The sequence below is a fragment of the Lepidochelys kempii genome, chromosome 10 (assembly GCF_965140285.1).
Source record: "Lepidochelys kempii isolate rLepKem1 chromosome 10, rLepKem1.hap1, whole genome shotgun sequence".
NCBI lineage: Eukaryota > Metazoa > Chordata > Testudines > Cheloniidae > Lepidochelys > Lepidochelys kempii.
Genome location: NC_136389.1, coordinates 16,924,638 through 16,945,685, shown reverse-complemented (window position 1 = coordinate 16,945,685; position 21,048 = coordinate 16,924,638). Strand labels below are relative to the sequence as shown.

The window sequence follows — 21,048 nt, the reverse complement described above, 5'->3', positions numbered from 1 at the left end:
ATAGTGACATTTGGAGGGACAGGACACAGTCAGTACTGATCTAACATGCGCACACACACACACAAGGCATTTGCATGAGCCTTGCATGTTCACATATGTGGCACTGGTGTGCCAACACGTGTGGCACTGGGGCGTCTCTATAGGTAACACTGGAAAGGACTTGTCATGCATGGCACTTGTGTGCTCCATACATGACATTGTCATGGGCTTGCTATGTTTCCACACAAGGCACTGGCATGGGCTGAGCAAGACGTTTGCATTTTGTGTATCCGATTGGCCTTCCCCCGCTCCACTCCCTCTGATCCTGCCAGCAGTGTGCACCCCCCACCCCCATACTATGGCAGGGGCAGGCAATGTTCTCTGGAGACACACCACTGCCACATGTGCGGGTGCAACCGTGCCATGTTGTATGTGAACATGCCGGGCCCATGGAAGTGCCTTGTATGTGATGGGCCTGCTAGACCAGCACCGACAGTGTCTCCTCAGCTCCTGTGCCGCCCCGCCCCCCACGTCCTTATTTTAGCTTTCACACGTAGGCAGGAGGCATCTGCTTTGGGAGCGGCCTGCTGCACATCACAGCAGCGGCGCCTCCCAACCCAGCCGGGGGAAGTGGCAGTTGTAAGCAGCAGCAGCCGCAGCCCCGCCTCGCCTCGCCCGTCAGCTGCCTGCAGGCCCGGCTGTCCCAGACGCAGCATCCGCCTGCCAGGCCGAGCCGGGCGGAGGCCGGAGGGGGCGCGGAGGCGGCTGCCGCGGCTGGAATGGGGAGCCGGCCTCTGAGGTAGGGGGATCGGCGCCGCCTGGGCCGCGCGCCGCCCGCCGGGGACTTCGCGAGAAGCCTCCTCGCCCGGAGGCGGGAAGCCGCCCGGCCCCTGGCATCGGGCGGCGGCGGCAGGGGTGGGGATTCCCGCCCCCCCAGTGCCCGCCGAGCCGCCGGGAGAGGCCAGCCCGCCTGGTCCCCAGGAAGAGGCTTGTCCCACCGTGAGTCCTCTCCCCGCCCTTCTCGGGGCCCAGCCCAGCTGCTGCTCCGGGGAACTCCCGCTCCCTGGCGCCCCTCCTCGGCGTGCCAGAGCGCGGGGAGGGGGTGTCTAGGACGGTTTTGCCCCCAGAGCCTTTCTCCTCACGCCCGCCGCTCTGCAAGAGAGCTCCGTCCCCAACGGGGCCTCCTGCCTCTGTCTGTTCCAGTCTCTTCTCCTGGACCCCCAGCCCCAGCAGTGTGTGTGATCCCCCGAGGAACCAGCCCACGCTGCCCATTAAGCTTGAGCTACACTTAAAATTTAGGTCAGTACAGCCAAAGCATTTAGGGGGGTGAAAAATCCACAGCCCAGTGCCACAGCAATGCCAATCAAAGCCTCGGTGCGGACTTGCCGACCAAACCCTCACTGTGTATATACACAGCTAGGTCAATCAAAGGATGCTTTCCCTAGACCTAGCTCTGTTACTCAAGGAGGTGGAGTTCAGGGGTGCTGAGAGCTGTTGAACCACACTGTAATCCCTGTATATGATGGAAACCACTTCAAGTCAGAATCCTTAGTTCCAGCACCTATGGTGGTGTTTTCTGTTTTCTGGTGATGTTTTCTGCAGCGACAGAAAAACCCATGTCTGTGCTACGGTGTTAGGCTTTGTCTACACTGGCAACTGAACCACGAAACGTTTGTCTTTCAGAGGTGTAAAAAAACCACACACCCTGAAAGACAAAAGTTTTGCCGACGACAAGCACCAGTGTGAACTGCGCTTGCTCCTGCCAGCAAAGCAAACGCTGTGCATTGGGGTTGGAAGTTTTTTGTTGGCAGAAGAGCTCTCTCTCCTGCCGACAAACCCTTTTAGCGGCGCAGCTGAAATGACACAGCCATGTCGCTAAAAGCTGTGTAGTGTAGACATAGCCTTAGTCAGGGCACCATAGCTATGCAGCTATAGTCACTGTAGTGTAGACATGGCTTAATTTGAATGCTGACATAGGCAGAGAGAAATCTCCTCCTACAGATCATATCAGTACATGCATCTTGGAGCCTCTCATCACTACTATATATTTTTCAAACTACAGAGCATTAGTTTCATTCTAGATAGAATAAGTCTCTGGAGACTCTCAGACAATACTTAATAAGAATTTTTGTCAGGGCTCGTAGGCAGTTTTTGTAATAGTACCTGGTAGGTTTCCCCTCTTAACATTAACAACTAGGATAATAGAATTTAGATCCACACTTCTTCAAATTATTGAATACTTAATTTTATAACTTCCCATTGTGATTGCATCAGCCCTGATTTTTTTTTGAACTCATGGTTTGTCAGTAAAAATAATATTCGCAAAAAGATACTATGCATCCGATGAAGTGAGCTATAGCTCACAAAAGCTTATGCTCAAATAAATTGGTTAGTCTCTAAGGTGCCACAAGTATTCCTTTTCTTTTTGCGAATACAGACTAACACGGCTGTTACTCTAAAAAATAATATCGTACTTTGCTTTTAAATTTCAAAGGAAACGTGATTTTGGAAGACACTGACTATATTTTAAATTTAATCTACTGGTAAAACACATTTGAAACCTCACGTGGAACAGCGCTAATTGTGTAATTTTAAAAAAAGTGAACATGCAAGGAGATATAGTCAATTTGAAATCTAGTCAGTTCAAAGATTAAAAGTAGTTTCATGTACTATCCCTCTGCCAAGATTTACATCTTCCACTTCAATTTTTTTCCCCCGTCTTGCTGTGTGAAAGGCTTATACAAACAAGAGGAAACTGAGTACTGTGTGGTGAAATTGATTATAGACAAAGTGATGTAAAATTTCAAGGTAAACTTTCAGAAAACTAAAGGTAAAATGTTTTCTAATCTTTCAATTATAGTGTTCCTTTCAGGAATAATAGGATAAACTTTCAGATATGCAATTTTAAGTTGATGCTGTCCCTTTAAATTTCAGGAGCTTATAATGTATGTTCAAACTGTTTGAAAGCAGCTTCCCTCTGCTCTATACATTAATTTGTAATGTTGAATGGTGTTTGATTTTAGCTGTAGATATGAGGCCATATACAGGTGCATATATCCTCATTAATGTAACCTTCAGAAATTATTAGTTGTTCAGGCAGAAATGAATGTGGTATAATGCTTAAATAGATAGAACTGAGTTCCTACTGGTATTTGGGTACATTATTACTGTTAAGTACAGGATTTATGATATAAATTAAGGTCAGAGACATTTTATATTCGTGATACTTGAACAATGAGAAATAATCTTTCTGGACTTGGGGATGTCTCAGGAGAGTTGTCAGGAATTTAGATTACTATATTACATTTTATATGTTTTACATGTAACATTAAAATCTATAATAAACTAAATATTTCTGTTTCAAACAAGAAAAATTTCCACATAACCATGCCCAAGCCTGTTCGTAATTTTATCTTAACTTTTAAGTAGGGTGGATGGCTAAAAAAGCATTAATTCTCCAGAAGAGGATTCAAGATCAACACTGAAGGCACCAAAATGTCAAAAGAAATGCAAGAACTACAGAAACAGTGGCACTTCATGATGCAAACCATCCACACCAACTCCAATGTGGGTTTCGGATTATTTTATAATTTTACAGAGCATGTTCATAGAATACTTCTCCTTTCATCATTGTTGGATCATGCCCAATTTTATTTTATGGTTGTATGATAATGACAATTAATTATAAAACTAATATTGAATTCCAGAGAGAAAATGAGTTCCTTCTTTTAATAAGAGGACTCAAAAGGAACAAGACACTTACAAAAAATTAGAGGCATTTCTGTGGTACTCATTACTGTAGCATCTGAATGCCTCACAAATAGTAAAATTCACAACCGCTCAGTAAAGTAGGTGGCAAGTATTATCCACATTTTACAGACAAGGAAACTGGAGCATAGATTAAGTGATCTGGAACCCAGATTTTCTTATTCTTAGTACTATGTCATTACCTATCTGGTGCGTTCACACCAAAACACAGCATAAAGAAATTGATGTTCTACCTAAAGAAATTGATCTTCTCCCAGCTGCTGTGTGTGTGGTAGGAAACACATGGACCATTTTTGTGTAAGCATTAATTTTAGATTTAATTTTTGCGTAGACTCCTCACAGCTATTGTATATGCATTGCCCCATGACTTAACAGAGAGAGGGACTAATTCTGGGCCTTTGGAAATCAGTGGCAAAACTTTTATTGGCTTCCAGGAAAGCAGGATTGGGCCCTGGTCAATTTTGGGCAGCAGCTCTATTTTACTGTGATCCACCAACATAGTATTTTTTTTCCCGTTGATTTTTCAGTGTTGGAGGAGTAAAACAGAAATCTGCTAAAAAAAAATCAGTATATCTTTATAAGGTTTAATTATTTGAAGGGGGTAATTATGCGAGCTTCAAATGACAGTAACCTTTCTGGGCACAGTCAGGGCTTTAAAAACACTTAGTGCATATCTTTTCCAGATACAGCAGGGCTGTTGTCTTCCTTTCGTGCCGTCTGGCTACAGGGAGTTCTCTGCTCCCACATCTTCAGCCATGAAAGAGGTAGCTTTACTGGTATAACTGTTTTCACTAGGGTTTTTTTTTTTTTAATCAGTATAGTTATACTAGTAAAAAAAACTAGAGTGGACACAGTTACACCAATATAAAAGTGACTTATGTGATATAGTTATTCCATCTCCTATATGGGAAAAGCCATACTAGTATAAAGCACCTTTATACCGATATAACTGCATCCACACTAAGAGGATTATATTTTTTTAACTAGACTGATATAATTAAAGCTGTACAACTTTCCAATGTAGATGAGCTTGTAGTGTCCTCACATATAGAGGAGGGGAAGATTGCCAGTTTATAGGTGAGGAAGGATTTGAAGATTTTCAGATTTTTAAACAAACATAAATCATTGGATCAAAATTGTAGCTGGTAAAACTCCACTGAAATCGGTTGTGTTATACCATGGACCTGCATGTTTCGTTTACCATTTTGGCTTTTGATACTTATTTTAGTATGCATGTGTTTGAAGTTTATCAGTATCACAATTAACAGGATATTCCTTGTAAATTATTTTAAGCTATCGCTGAGGAATCTTCACCTCCTACTGATCTTTCTTAGTTGTTTTCACTTCACTGTCAAGTTTTTAGATACTAAAATACATGATCTGCCTTGCTAAATCCATTGTGATCTCTACCTTTGTTTCAACATGTGTTGAAGAAACTTTCCTTTGATGTGTTCACTGTAGAATTTTTGAAGCATTCAGACACTATGTTGATGAGTGCCCTAGAAGTACCTAAACAGACAGATGCTCATACTTTTGAAACAGGATGGCCACTGCCTCTGAAATTAATTCATCGACTTACATACTTATGAAATGTTTGTACCCATAATGTCACTAAAATGGTTTTGACCCCTTTCTCGGGTAATACAGACTTTAAAAAAATTAAAATTTGATCTAATTCTGCCTTTTTTCTTTCAATCATTTACAGGTTGTTTCTTTTATGAACTCTCGAGTTGGCCAGTACTTAGATGATCATCCTTTTGTTGCCCTGTCACTGTTGGTGTTTATTGCAGTATCTGCTATTCCTGTTGCAGTCTTTCTGATATTTGTGATTTCAACAACCATAGTCGCCTGTATGGGGGTTGTCGTCCTTGAAGGTATTTTCTTTATCTATTTATTTCCTTACTACAAAGATCAGTAACTTTTAGGACAAAGTTATTTACTTCAAGGATTTTCATTTCTCTTATCTCTCATCTGCAGAAGTTCTTGGTGCGAGCAAATCGTAATGATCTTTTTGTGCATGTCTCTACTTTCAGAAACAGCAACAGTCTTTTAATACCAGAATAGTATTCTAATTAAAAAGGGAGAAAGGATTTTCCTGTCTTGGGTGCAGATAATCCCAACACTGTACACTGTTTAATCCATTTATCCTTGCCATGGATAACTTTAATCTCTGGCCTTCAAAGAGATTTAGCAAGAGCACATTTAGAAGAGCAAATAGTTTTGTTTTTCCTTCTGGACTGTAACAAATGTCATGTATTAAAACTACTTTTCTCAAGGATACTTCCAGTTCTACTGTCCACCACCAAATAAACTTTGGGCCTGATTATTCCTCTCCAAGGATTCCCCATGGAAAGCTCTCTGTGAGCCAGGGGATCCACTTGGAAGAGAAGGGACAGACCAGGGTCTGACTTGGGGCAGGATGTATATTGTTTGCTAATCAGCCCTATGGAGCTCAGAGCAGAAAGATGATGTATTATCTTTCCATGGTGGGGGAACCCCCTGTAAAAAGACAGCAATTAAGGGAGATCATGACAGTGCTGCCCCAGTGGAGTTATTTTCCACAGCTAAATTGTGGCCAGAGCTGCTGGGGTGGCACAGAGCTTCTGTGCAGAAGATCCTAGCCCCCTCCTTCCCCCCAATCCTTTGGGATCTGCATGGAGCCTAGAAGATGAATGAAATTTGGGGGCTGGCCCCACAGGCTACTCCACAGGGAAGTAAGCACCACCCCATGAGAATTATCAGGGGAAAACTCTGCAAGGAGAACCTCATAGAGATTTCCTCCCCTGTAGCCCTCAGGATTTCCTGTGGATGGGGACTATCGGGCCTTCAACTACTACACTGTGAACAAATCAGCTAGTTGTTGTGCTACATCATTTTCACTGATAGTTTGAATTTGGGGTGGCAGTAGATCTCCTGGATCTAGTGTGTATACTTGTATATGTATTTGTGTAAATAAACTAATTCTCTCTTACTAGGTGTTGTAATATCAGTAGGTGGCATAGCCCTTCTTTGTGTGCTGTGTGGCCTGGGCGTCCTTTCATTGGCAGTTTCTGGAGTACTGAGTATTTGCTACATAGCTCTTTCAACGCTAATCAACTACTGGCATACTCCAAAGTAAGTATTAACATATTGATCTGTTCTGTAATGTCAAGCTGTGGCTCATCATTGGTTACCTTGTGATTAACTTAGGATAATAAACTCATTGTTCTTGGTCAGTATAGCATGTTACTCTGACCATTAATATGCAGCAGATATCTGTCTAGCCAATAATATACATTTATATTTTAGTAGAATTAATATAGGGACCTCTGGCTCTATTTTCTACTTACGGAAGAGGAGGAAGAAATAGTTATCAAAATTGCTTTGTATAATTGCATGTATTAATGTAACCTCATATCAAACAGATAAAATTATTCAGCTTTTAAAACACAGCAACAAATAAACAGGGTTATGTAGCTGCTTTAAATATTAAAGGCTTGAACGTACCAAATAGAAAGGATTAAGCCCCTGTAAAGAAACACCTGATCTGGGAAAGCTTTTAAAAATCCTGACTGTTCAGTTCATGCTTTTCATCTTTTCCCTATTACTAAACGAGGCTCTTGTAGAACTTTAGCCATGGTTTGGGTTTCAGTCATTTGATTCCTGTGGTATTCTTGATCATTATGTAACAGTTAGTAATTCTTTAGTTTACTAAATTGAAAGAACTTTAACAATTTAATTTCCTCTTACCTATGCACAGTGTGTGTTCACTTCTCGACTTGGAAGAAGAAAATAGAATACTTTTACTTTTATAGCCATTTTCTAGTCAATTTTGCTTTCTGGTTCTTCTGCATTACCACAATTATGCAGTGCTTTTGAGGCAACCGTTTCAAATAAATATCTATTTTAAAAGCAAAACAAGAAAGCCTTTTAAAAAATTGTGGAAATATTTCTGTTAGTGTTAGGTTTTGTAAAAGCCTGTTTTATGAAACCTGTAACTTAGCTTTGGTCAGATTTGACATGACAGTGTTCTTTTTAATTACACAATCACCTTTCTGTAAGGGCAGGTCAAAATTTCAAAACGCTGTATCAGCACAGCTGTATCACTGTAGCACTTTAATGAAGACGCTCTAAGACAACGGGAGAGAGCTTTTCCCATCATCTTAGTTAATTGGGAGAAACTCTCCCGCTGACATAGCGCTGTTTACACCAGCTCTTAGATTGATATAACTATGTCGCTCGGGTGTGGATTATTCACATCCCTGAGCGACGTAGTTATACCAAAGTAATTCTGTAGTGTAGACCAGGGCTAAGATGCAAAAAGTCTTGGCAAAAAGAAAAGGAGTACTTATGGCACCTTAGAGACTAACAGATTTATTTGAGCATAAGCTTTCGTGAGCTACAGCTTACTTCATCGGATGCATGCAGTGGAAAATATAGTGGGGAGATTTTATATACACAGAGAACATGAAACAATGGGTGTTACCATACACACTGTAATGAGAGGGATCAGGTAAGGTGAGCTATTACCAGCAGGAGAGGAAAAAAACCCTTTTGTAGTGATAATCAAGGTGGGCCATTTCCAGCAGTTGACAAGAACATGTGAGGAACAGTAGGGGGGAAATAAACATGGGGAAGTAGTTTTACTTTGTGTAATGACACATGCACTCCCAGTCTTTATTCAAGTCTAAGTTAATGGTGTCCAGTTTGCAAATTAATTCCAATTCAGCAGTCTCTCGGAGTCTGTTTTTGAAGTTTTTTTGATGAAGAATTGCCACTTTTAGGTCTGTAATCGAGTGACCAGAGAGATTGAAGTGTTCTCTGACTGGTTTTTGAATGTTATAATTCTTGACATCTGATTTGTGTCCATTTATTCTTTTACGTAGAGACTGTCCAGATTGGCCAATGTACATGGCAGAGGGGCATTGCTGGCACATGGTGGCATATATCACATTGGTAGATGTGCAGGTGAATGAGCCTCTGATAGTGTGGCTGGTGTGATTACGCCCTATGATGGTGTCCCCTGAATTGATATGTGGGCATAGTTGGCAACAGGCTTTGTTGCAAGGATAGGTTCCTGGGTTAGTGTTTTTGTTGTGTGGTGTGTGGTTGCTGGTGAGTATTTGCTTCAGGTTGGGGAGCTTTCTGTAAGCAAGGACTGGCCTGTCTCCCAAGATCTGTGAGAGTGATGGGTCGTCCTTCAGGATAGGTTGTAGATCCTTGATGATGTGTTGGAGAGGTTTTAGTTGGGGGCTGAAGGTGATGGCTAGTGCCGTTCTGTTATTTTCTTTGTTGGGCCTGTCCTGTAGTAGGTAACTTCTGGGTACTCTTCTGGCTCTGTCAATCTGTTTCTTCACTTCAGCAGGTGGGTATTGTAGTTGTAAGAACGCTTGATAGAGATCTTGTAGGTGTTTGTCTCTGTCTGAGGAGTTGGAGCAAATGCGATTGTATTGTAGAGCTTGGCTGTAGACAATGGATCGTGTGGTGTGGTCTGAATGAAAGCTGGAGGCATGTAGGTAAGTATAGCGGTCAGTAGGTTTCCGGTATAGGGTGGTGTTTATGTGACCATCGCTTATTAGCACCGTAGTGTCCAGGAAGTGGATCTCTTGTGTGGACTGGTCCAGGCTGAGGTTGATGGTGGGATGGAAATTGTTGAAATCATGGTGGAATTCCTCAAGGGCTTCTTTTCCATGGGTCCAGATGATGAAGATGTCATCAATGTAGCGCAAGTAGAGTAGGGGCATTAGGGGACGAGAGCTGAGGAAGCGTTGTTCTAAGTCAGCCATAAAAATGTTGGCATTCTGTGGGGCCATGCGGGTACCCATAGCAGTGCCACTGATTTGAAGGTATACATTGTCCCCAAATGTGAAATAGTTATGGGTGAGGACAAAGTCACAAAGTTCAGCCACCAGGTTTGCCGTGACATTATCGGGTATACTGTTCCTGACGGCTTGTAGTCCATCTTTGTGTGGAATGTTAGTATAGAGGGCTTCTACATCCATAGTGGCTGGGATGGTGTTTTCTTGGGGCTCCTCTACAAATGCAACTAAGTCAGGATACCTGGTTACAATACTGTTCCATTTTGTAGTGCAGACAGGACCTTGACTGTGTTCCATAACTGAGCTAAAGCCTTGTCCGCTCTGCAAAACACAGTTAAGGTCCTGTCTATATTACAGATTGGAAGCATGTTTTAACTGGGTCAGGGACAACTGTATTATAAATGGTCCAGCAGACTAGAATGTATTTGTATTGTAAATGAGGGCCTAAGTCACAGTGTTACATGTGCATTCTGTCTTGTAAGAGGAGCTAAAGAGGATTAAGCCGGAGTGCCACCTATAGCCTGCTTCTATTACTATTGGGGACTAGCTCTATCCATGTAGTACTACTTTCTAGGGTCCAAATCCCCCATCCAGCAGAAGGCAGACCTGTAGGGAATAAAACTGAGGGTTCCATCAGAGGATTTTCCTCAGATTTGGCATCTGGAGGGCAGTGTCCCTTCGATATCGGAGGACAAACAGAACCACCTGTGACTCCTAAGGGAATGCCAAAACATAGGATTATCAGGCAGAAGTCCTGTCTTTGCGCTGGCTCCAAAGCTTGTTGCCACTCCTGTTCTCCGGCAGCATGGCTTCAGTGGAATCGTTCTGCTAGGTCTTTTATATCACCTGATGCTCCAAAAAATTTCCCCTCCTTTGTCCACATGAGGGTTGTTCCACATTATACAGCCAAAGCTAAAAAAATTTCATCATATTCATTGCAGATCTTTGAGGGTAAGTGAACGACATGCATCAAGCCGATACCCATACATGGATCCCTGGATCCTATGAGATAATTGCTGGGAGAGCACCCAGATAATTCAATAATAGTTGCTCTAGAAATGCTAGGTAATAGGTTTGTCAACCCCCATATTGCTCAACTTTCTTTGTGTTGGGTAAGATCTCAACAATCTCCTGTGGAAGCAAAACCCAGTAAATTTGACCATTCTTCTCATTATACAGCAGCCTGGTAAAGAAGCAAGAAGCTAATGGAAACAGTTTGCTACAAAGTAGTCCTCCTGTCTTGGACCCTTCTAACAAGAACACAAAGAGCGAATGAACAGGACTTTCCCAGCTTCCTGTCTTCCTTGATATGCACTTACTTGTACTGTTCTGAATTATAATTTTTTGTTTTCCTGTCAAATACTCAAGCTTTGTGCGTTGTTTATGGAAATTGAGACTCAATATGCCTCTTTGGTTGTTGCTGTAAAATGCATAGTAACAGTATCTTAACCTGTAGTCAATTCACTGTCATGCTAAGTGTACAGGGCATGGTGAGAAATCTTCCAAACACACTACAGCGTCCAGTCCTGTTGCTATAAAAGCAATAATTCGGAATAAAATTGGGGCAGTTTTGTGCAAGGAGGAAGTGTGTTTTGAGATTATAACTGTTGGTGTTAGAATTTAATCAAAGGGGAACAACCTGACTGCAGCAGTTGGATGTTTTTGCACTTGGGAAATGGGAAAGCACAGCAACACAAGGTAACACATGTTTGAATACTGGAAAAATATTTTTAAACCTTAACAGTGGTTATCAAAATATCTGTGTGGTAAAGAACTACGCCTGCACCATGTTAAATATATCTGTTGTTGGAAAAGCAAGGTAAAGGAAGTTTTACTATGTATAATATTTAATAGCCTAAACCAGTGGTTCCCAAACTATGGGTCGGACCCCCTAAGAGTATGGGGAGGAACGTTCTGGGGAGCACAACAGGGCCAGGGCCAGCCCCCATGGGGGGCAGAGAGGGAGTGCCACCAAGTTCTGCTCTTGGCCCTGACCACGTCCCCAGCTGCAGCACTGGCTTCACTCGTGACCATGGTGCCCAGCCCCAGCTCCAGCTCCTGACCGCAGCTCCCAGGATGGGTGAGTGTGGTTTGCGGATCAGATGGGGGGAGGGAAAAGAGGGAGCAAAAAAGCTTGGGGACCACTGGTCTAAACTCTTACATGTTTTGATAAGTTATTCAGAAGGGATACCTTCCTCATTCTCCTTCCATCCGACAAGAGGTGCGGATTAGGGGCTTAGTGTTCGAGTGTTTTTGCAAGTCTGTTTTGCTTACCAATTTTCACTCTTTGACTATGTAAATTCTGTGAACTTTTTCTGGGGGAGGGCAAATACTAAACATCTTTACTTAAATAGTAACCTTGTGTATCTCAAAGATACTTAGTTTAATAAAGTGCTGTTTGTTTATCTGGGTTGTCTTTTTGCTGTTACCCTGTTTATCCTTGCTAAAGTAACAAAAACAAGTTTTCAAAACTTAAACCGTAATGAACATTACTTAGAATTAGATTTCAGTTTTTACAAGCTCTTGCTTCATTTTGTATTAACCCAAACACGTCACCTTGTGAGTTATTCCTCAATAAATTTGACAGCCACAAACTGTGGCCAGTTTGGCATTATTTGGGGATATTCAGCCCTCCTTGTCTTTAAATGGGCAGCAGCATTCTTGGTCCTCAGCTGGTATAATGTTGCAACGTTGCATGAACTGGTACACTGTCTCTAAACTGAAGGTATATTTCAAATTATCTCTCAAAACAAATATGCCCCTTAGTGTAGACCCAAATTTACTCCTGTCTCAAATTTTACATCAGCTAAGGATTTGTATGGAACAACATTGTAACTTTGCTGCAGAATGCTGCACTTTTATTCACGTTCAGGGCTGACCAAGAAGAATTCACATCACAGCTGCAGTCAGTACAGCCCATCAGCAAGTTTTTATTACGTACGCTTCTGCCATCTCTGCGAGTAGTCTTACCTGCCAGCTTCCAAAAGGAAAGTGCATTCTTTAGTGAAGCTTTCAGCAGCAGCTGCTATATCTACAAGTGTGCTGGCTTTCAATTGCTGCAATAAAACAATAAAGACAAACACTTCCCTTTGCACCTGGAGGAATTGCAGACCCAAGGTAAGACAAGAGCATTGTAATGAAAATATTGATAAGCAGTAATTGCTTTGCACTGGTATGTGAAGAAACTAATGTAATTGCAATTACAGTGACTCCAATTTTTAAGTGAAGTCTGTTTCTTCATACATTTTCCTTGCTGCCATTGATGCTAATAGCACAAACTTGTGCATAACAATTTCCCCCTTATCTCCAAAGCAAGAGAGGACATGGTTAAGTCCTATTTTCTGAAACGAGTATAAAAGTATGCCCCAAGAAAGGAAGCAAGTTAAAATTTGGAATGATTGGGAGTCAACACTTATACTTTTCCTTTCAACCAACCTTATTTCCCTGTGCAGGTACCAGAATGGACCAGAACTGCAATGAACCAGTTGAGAATGCAGTTTGCAAATTAAAGAGACTTCTAAGGGGCAGTGTGACCCAAAGGGTTGTGATGCTGAAAGCATCCTGCCCTATCTGGTAAATGAAGTGAATTTTTCACTGTGCTGTTAGACCTTAAAATGGTCACTTGTCGATGAACCACCAGGATAGAAATTATTGCTAAGTACTAGGAATCCTTGTGGTTAGCAAGAAATGGGACTTGAAATCACATCAATCTGATTATCATCCTACCTTTCCTTGCATTACTGCCTACTATCCACTCTCACTAGAACTATTATTCCTAGTATAAAGAAAAGGAGTACTTGTGGCACCTTAGAGACTAACCAATTTATTTGAGCATGAGTTTTCGTGAGCTACAGCTCACTTCATCAGATGCGTCTGATGAAGTGAGCTGTAGCTCACAAAAGCTCATGCTCAAATAAATTGGTTAGTCTCTAAGGTGCCACAAGTACTCCTTTTCTTTTTGCGAATACAGACTAACACGGCTGTTACTCTGAAACCTATTCCTAGTATGTAATCTCATCTTCCAAAGTGACTAATATCAATGAGTCTACAGTTCATGAGTGCATTGGCTGCTAAGACTATGTTGTAATTTAAGTTGTGGGAGAAGCAAGACAGTAATTTAAATGAAAGCCTAGGTCCCACCTCATTTAGTTTTTCCAATATTGTATTTATTACATGTAAATGCTATAAAACTTCAACAGTTTCACACAAACCTTGAAAAGAAATCTCCTGATTAGTTCCCCTCCTCTCCAAGCAGCGCCTGCCTGTGTTGACCATAAGCAGTCCTTGCTTCCACATTCCACAGATGCTTCAATGGTCCACTGGAGTAAAATGGGAAAAATATTGGGGAAGGGGGAGAGAGAAAGAAGAGGTCCTTCATTGCACTGCAACTCAGCAGGTTTGTCAGAAAATATTATAGCTCCCAATATATTTACTCATCCAGCCCTTATATTTTCAGCCACTAATAGCTCATATTGTTTGAGTTAAAAGCAAATGGAAATTAGCCCAAACCCTAGCATATACAACTGAAATTTAAATGTTGGCTCTTCAGATTAACTCTTTTCAGGCAGATAGTATTATTGACTTGCTTATATGAGTCATGAAAGCCACAGCTGCCCTATATGTTGAATGCATGTGTTTGTGCATGTGTGTAATGTATTTCGATTTACTTAGCGCAAGTCCCAGTGTCTTTTTATAGAACATAGGTTTATTTCTCAGTCCACCAATGGATCCCAGTCGCTGCCTTCTGCACTACATAAATGAGCTCTGCTTCTCTGTTCTCCCTCCCAGTGTGTTAATAGGCACTCAGCTGACAGCCTGCTGATAGGCACTTTCCTCTTACATTTTGGTGTCAGTTTCACCTGGCATTGGTGTAGAAGCAAGAGAGTCAGAGCTTTACAACAGCAGCTTTTTAACAGAGACAGCAGCCTCTGCTGGTTCTCAGAGTAGCAGGTTTGAGCATCATCACAGGATCTCCCAGGAACTGGCCACATTAAACGTCAGCACCGCAACATCTTCAAACTATTGATCAGATCCAATTACTGCTGAGGGATGGATATTAAAACAAATCCTACAGAGAGCTTGAATGGCTGCACTGCTAACATCACCAAGGCTGTGCAAAACTTTTCCTTGCCTGGTAAGTAAATGAGTAGGTGAAAATATATATTTGTGCATGCTGTCAGGAGGCCTTATATACAGGGATAATTGCTGATCACTTTTCTCAAAGCTAAAAGTGATGGGACTGGGGCTATTATGAGTCTACTATATAACTAAGGAGTATGTGTATTATATACACACACATTTATATATGCATGCATCTGGTGTGTGTGCATATACACAGACTCCTACATAAAGAGATACACACATGTGCATATATTGTACACAAGGTGATAGATGTGTGCATATACACAAACGTATGCTGTATCCAAAGAAACCTAGATGTGCATATTCATGTGTAGCTATATGTATGAGTGTGTGTTTACACATAAGTGCAGATATATGTATAACTAAGTTTGCTGTATATAGTATATATCACTGTACACATACATGCAGATACACATACACCTCTGTCTGTCTATGTGTGAGTGTAAATAGATTTGTACATATGTGTAGAGGCATGTGTATTATATTAACACACTCGCCACCTTATGTATGTGTGGAAAATACATTATTGTTATATTGCTATAAGCATATTATCATTGTTTTATTAGAAACCAGGATGTCCAGTCTGTAAAGCCCCTAACTTCCCCTGCACCCTCTGCTCACGGTACACATGCCCTGATGTTTCTCTGCCTATGCTCTGTCTCTGCAGGTGAGCCCAGCACTGTAAGCTATGCTGACTTCATCATGCCTACCCTGTTTAGCATCATCTTCTTCCTAGGCATCATTGGTAACAGCCTGGTGATCTGCACAGTCTTTAAGAAATCCAGCCCCAGGAGCAGTGTCCCAGATATCTTCATCATCAGCCTCTCCATGGTGGATCTGCTCTTCCTCCTGGGCATGCCCTTCCTCATTCACCAGCTGCTGGGCAACGGAGCCTGGTACTTTGGGGAAACCATGTGCACCATTATCACTGCTCTGGATGCCAACAGCCAATTCACTAGCACCTATATCCTCACTGCCATGTCCATTGACCGCTACCTGGCCTGAGTGTACCCTTTCACCTCCACTCGCTTCAGGAAGCCACTTGTGGCCATCCTGGTGATCTGCATGCTCTGGGCCCTCTCTTTCCTCACCATCACCCCCGTGTGGATGTATGCCCGGCTCATCCCTCTGGATGGGGGGCTGCTGGGCTGTGGGATTCGGCTGCCAGACCCGCAGAATGACATCTACTGGTATACGCTCTATCAGTTCTTCCTCGTCTTCGCCATCCCCTTTACCCTCATCACTGTGGCCTACAGGAGGATCTTGCTCAGGATGGCCAGGTCCTCAGAGGCACTCACTGGCCAGAGGTGCACCAGCACCTGCACCAAGAAAGTGACACGTGTGGCCATTGCCATCTGCCTGGCCTTCTTCATCTGCTGGGCGCCTTACCATGTGCTACAGCTCGTGCAGCTAGCCATGCGCCACCCCACCCTGCCCTTCTACTATGCCTACAACGTGGCCAACGTGGCCATCAGCATGGGCTATGCCAGTAGCTGCCTCAACCCCTTCATCTACATCCTGCTAGGGCAGACCTTTCGCAGGAGGCTGGTGGTTTCCGTCAGGCCGGCTGCTGCAGGGGAAGAGGCTTCCCAGAATGGGGGCAACAGCGCACAGGGGGACCCAAATGAGTCAGGACAGCCACTGCTGCACCTGGTGTCTGTCTCTGGCAGGTAAAGAGATCGGCAGCAGGTGGGAGATTCCCACACAGCCCAGAAAAGCCCCTGGTGGTCTCATGTATTAACTATAGACATTCCTCCACAAATGCACACACAGTTGTTTGGCTGAGTACCAATGGCTGTCTTGTGGTGGGAGTGGTTCCTCTGCCCAGCTGATCTCTTGTGGCTGGAAACAAGATTTCTGCAGCGTCAACATTTGGGCTGGGTTCTGTCTGACGCTGAGCCAGTTCATGTGTGTCCTCTAAATTCTTCCTGGCTAGACGTGAATTACTTTCCCCCCTGGCAAGTGAAAGACTTTTGCACTCTTCATATATTCTCACTGGAAGGGCCCAGGCACCAAACATTTTAGTGTTGGTGTTAAATTCCATACAAGCAATGAGTCATGGCTTGGCTGAGAGGCACTGCCATTGGATCACACCTGGCGTGCGTTTCAACTTGTTTTCTTGCTTTAAGTGTGTGAAGAATGATGACTTAAGACCAGCTCTGATCCTTCTCTCCCTGGGGACAGATCAGGAATCTAATACATTTTAAAGCAATTCAACAATAGCATTTTCACTTCTCTATTTACATCGTTCCATCTGCATGTGATCATTAACGCATAGCCAATATTGTACTCATTTCCTAGTGATCAAAGCCAGCTTTCTGCCAGCAACATCAGCTGTTCCAGAGCCAGAAGAATAATTTCAAATGCATTTAAAATTAAATCATGGATTGAAAATAGCCAAAGAATAACTGTTCTGAACTGTATTATTATAGTACACCCACCAACATGACTTGAATGATTAGCTGCCACCAGGTCATCAAACCATTGCACAGCGGAAAATAACGACTGGACTCTATGCACTTCATTAGACAGAAGTGTTTGCTGACACTGGCAGCACATCATGTCCACATTCCTATCACCATAAAATTTCTCCAGCAGTGGAGAGCAATCCTTTGATGGACATAGGTTTCCAAAGCATTAGGCCAAGGACTTTTAAGCATTATTTTGAGTGACTGTTTTTGGGGTGCCCAATGTGAGACACCTTTTTAAGAGGTTTCTGAAAATTGGGTTCCTTTCAGATCAGGCCTCTTAGGCACCTCAAGTTGGGCACCCAAAATCAGTAGTTTTGTTTTAATATTGGCCATTTTTATTATTAAAGTGGTAATGAGTGTCTATATCCATAGAAAGATGAGTGAATGGGAAAGACAGTAGTAACAGCAAAGTTTCCATAACGCTCATTATTCCTGTCATTTATCATCAGAAGACAGCTTTTCATAGTTTAAAAGGTCTTTGCTTTTTTAAAAAAATATAGTGGTGGGTCCATAAACGCAGTACAAGGCAAAATAATTTATTTCACAGAAACAGACACTAAATCAGAATTTATCATCATGTTTTATGAAGAACTGTAAAGTTCTGTCGTGTTCCATAGCTCTTTATTTTAAAACGAACAACTACCATTTCCTATTTGTCTATATTGTGTTCTATCCAGGTTCCTAAACAGTGCCCTAGACCATGGTATTCAAGTAACTATGTGCTAATTGAAAAAAAGTGCATTGCCTGTTATTTTATATGTTCTGTGTAACTCTGAGTTCCCCAACCTCTTACTCTAATCTGTCTGTCCTTAAGCTTCTGTGAGCTGTTCATTTAGCCACCTGTATGTTGAATGAATGCGCCATGTAACTGCTCAACGGAGGTACGCCACCAGGAACTCTCCAAGGCTGTGGCTGTTTCTGGAAGCCCCAAGAGGGAGCTCCACAGATGAGACACTAAAACCCTCAGGCAGTATTCTCTTCTTAGAGTGAGCCTCCAAGAGGCTGGAGAGGATATTTGTCTCCACCCTGCATGAACATGAGACCCATAGAGAGTCCCCAAAAGAAGTGAGCCACAGCACCTGGTATGCATACACGCACACACGCACGCATACAGTTCTGCGTGGAAAGGGGGGGGATCTGGACGCATACCCTCTGGAGTATCTGGAGAATACCCTCCGAGTCCATTTTAAAACCCACTGATGTCAGTGGAAAGATTCCCATTGGTTTCACTAGGCTTTGATCAGGGCTCTTGAGCAGATTTGAAGGGGTGATCTGGCCCCAGAAGTCTATTCTTTTCCTCTATACTTGGGTTTACATGCCTCCATTTGTCTGCACAGTTGAATGTTCAGCATTTACTCTCTCATTTACTTTCACCTTCTCTTCCTCCACATACATAGATCATGTCATTTAAGACTTTGTCACTCAACTTTGACAGCTGCTAGAACAGTGGTCAGACTGCTTTCTCCAGAAACAATGTGTGGGTATATTCCACAGAACCTAGCACATCATGATCCCACACATCACCTGGCAGAGGGCACTATTAGAAATAAAAAAAGGTTTACTCTTTCCTCTTAACTTTCCCTTCAAGGTCCTGAAGCTCAGCTGGTGTAGCTCCACTGAAGCCAATTTCCACTGAAGCCAATGAAGCTCTGCTGATTTATACCAGCTGGGGATTTGGCCCTAACTGATCTATTTACTTGTGCCTTTTAAACTGATTTTTCATGCTGAATACTTGATGTGAGTCAAAATAATGAGTTTTAACTTTAACTGTAGGTGCTAACCAGACATGGATTAGTGTCACTCTAACATTCTTATGATTCTGACCTCTGACAATTCATTAGAGCCACTTTTTTGTTGTTGTTGTTAAATGTCACTATTTTCAGTCCTGCAGCATCACTAAGATTAACATAGTCTCTGGCCTGGGAAAGTTAGCATGCTGATGGCTGGTACAGATCAGGCCAGGTGTGCCTTGATTATTACTAGAAAGTATAATTCTTCAGATTGCTCTCCGATACAGTTCAATAAGTAAGGGTAGAACAGATGTCCTTTTGTTACAGAAAAGAACACTGCTATTGGACTGTTGCACTATTTGTGAGACTAGATGATCACAATGGTCCCCTCTGCCACGAAATCTCTGAAAACCAGCTCATGGCTATATCAGACACTTTTTTCAAAGGTGGGACTGTTTTAAAGCACTTGGACTATTTACAGTATCCACTCTACCTCAGTGGCATTAGAGTGGTTCAATTAATTGACTAGGTGTACAGTCACATAGCCATTACTTGTAACAAGCGAAAGTAGGTGGCTATATTGGGGGCGGAGGGAAGAGGCACATTCTTGCAAGTAGACATCAGTGATTGTCCAGTTGCATGTTTATCTATTCTTTACTCTCCCCTCCATGACAGCTCTTTTGTGGTACAGCACACAGTTAAACAGCAAGATGATGGCTATATCCTTCATCACGTAATACAAGGAGCAGTATTATGAACATCAGCTTCTCTGCACTGCTTTCCCAAAGTCTGTTCGGTGAGAGAATTCCTTGGTGGAGGAAGTGTCCCACCATGCTCACGAAAGGCAGGATCAGAGCACAATAGGCGTATCCCAATACTGCAGAGTGTACTCACGTCCAGGCTTGCATGCATGTAAACCCGTGTAGGTATCCACAGTACAGACCCACACACAACCTATACCTGTGCAACCATATCCTTGCAGTTAAATGGGGGCTAGGATTTCTGGGGGCATATCTGGTTAGCTTCACTAACTGGAGCCATTCTAGGAATTGGTTTGCAATGTATTGTAGGAGAAATTGTCTGTCCTTCCCAGGTCTCTGTGCAGAAGTGTTCTTAGCTCTGCCCATTCTTCATTTCTGTCCATTCCAGCTGGAACCACACTGTGGATCTAGCACCAGTGGATGAAATGTTATTGCAGAGTACAGACAGAGGCATGGAACAATGGGAAGACATTTCAATAGCAGTTTCTGACTCTTGGAAGGTGGTGGCTGGTCCTAGGAGAGTTCATTTATGATACATTGGAGACACCTGTTATATGCTGCAGTAGCTCAGGATTGCCCATGTATAGCTCAGAATTTCTGGTGTAGGGCAGCTAGCATGGCATGGTGGGGTCACTTGGTCATGAAGACCTGGGATGACTAGCAATAGCTCCAGACCTTCATGGAGCTGTGTGAAGAGCTTGCACCTATTTCTCAGTGTCAGGACATGCACAGGAGGGAGGCTGTACCAGTACAGAAGCAGGTTGCTATTGCCATCTGGAAACTGGCTGTGATGGGATCCCCAGGGTGCAGCCTGGGACTCTGGTACCACTGTGCCCCCCTAATTCTCCAGCATGGACTGTTTCTTACAATGCCTTGCTAGTGACCAACAGCAACTCCCTCCAGGCGTTGTCGTCACTCAGCACAACCGCATGTGGAGCCCCATATCCGGCTATATTGCATGAAAACTCCCAGAGCCACTCATGAATCACACTGAGAAAGGCACTAGCCAAATCCCCCCAGCTCCCAGCCTTGTACCTCAGGAATATACCATCTTCCACTGCACAAGACGAGCAATGCAGATTTATTGATTGGTTCACCGCTTCATCGATGGAAAGCGGATATACACTAGCCTTTGCAAACCTGAGAAAACACTCTTACCAAATACTTCAGGCAAATTCACTGGTAAAGATAAACAGTTAAACAAATGTATTGACTACAAAAGATAGATTTTAAGTGATTATAAGTGATAGGCAAAAAGTCAGAGTTAGTTACCAAAATAAAATATAAGCACGCAGTCTAAACCTATTAGAGAGAGCAACAACGAGATTAAGCAGTTTTTCCTCACCCCACTGGATATTGCAGTCCTGAATATACGGGTTTGTCCCTTAAACCTGGGCCA

At 42.8% G+C, this 21,048-nt stretch overlaps 1 protein-coding gene and 1 pseudogene across 15 annotated transcripts; both read left to right on the top strand.

Moving 5' to 3' along the window:
- The first annotated feature begins 527 nt into the window (after positions 1-527).
- LDAF1 (lipid droplet assembly factor 1) lies at positions 528-11,950 on the top strand. Of its 15 annotated transcripts, none has more exons than XM_073362214.2 (7): positions 528-778; positions 2,714-2,787; positions 3,409-3,546; positions 4,431-4,511; positions 5,453-5,621; positions 6,723-6,861; positions 10,725-11,950. In XM_073362214.2, exons 3-7 carry the CDS (start codon positions 3,475-3,477, stop codon positions 10,819-10,821), a joined length of 558 nt encoding a protein of 185 aa, XP_073218315.2. In that variant the 5' UTR covers positions 528-778; positions 2,714-2,787; positions 3,409-3,474; the 3' UTR covers positions 10,822-11,950. The 15 variants fall into 15 exon arrangements, with proteins under 15 accessions (XP_073218315.2, XP_073218308.2, XP_078710692.1 ...); XM_073362207.2 differs by having other exon boundaries at positions 3,406-3,546; XM_078854566.1 differs by having other exon boundaries at positions 2,714-2,809.
- A 2,644-nt stretch (positions 11,951-14,594) lies between these two features.
- Positions 14,595-16,361, top strand: LOC140917871 (melanin-concentrating hormone receptor 1-like; annotated as a pseudogene).
- Positions 16,362-21,048: the final 4,687 nt, after the last annotated feature.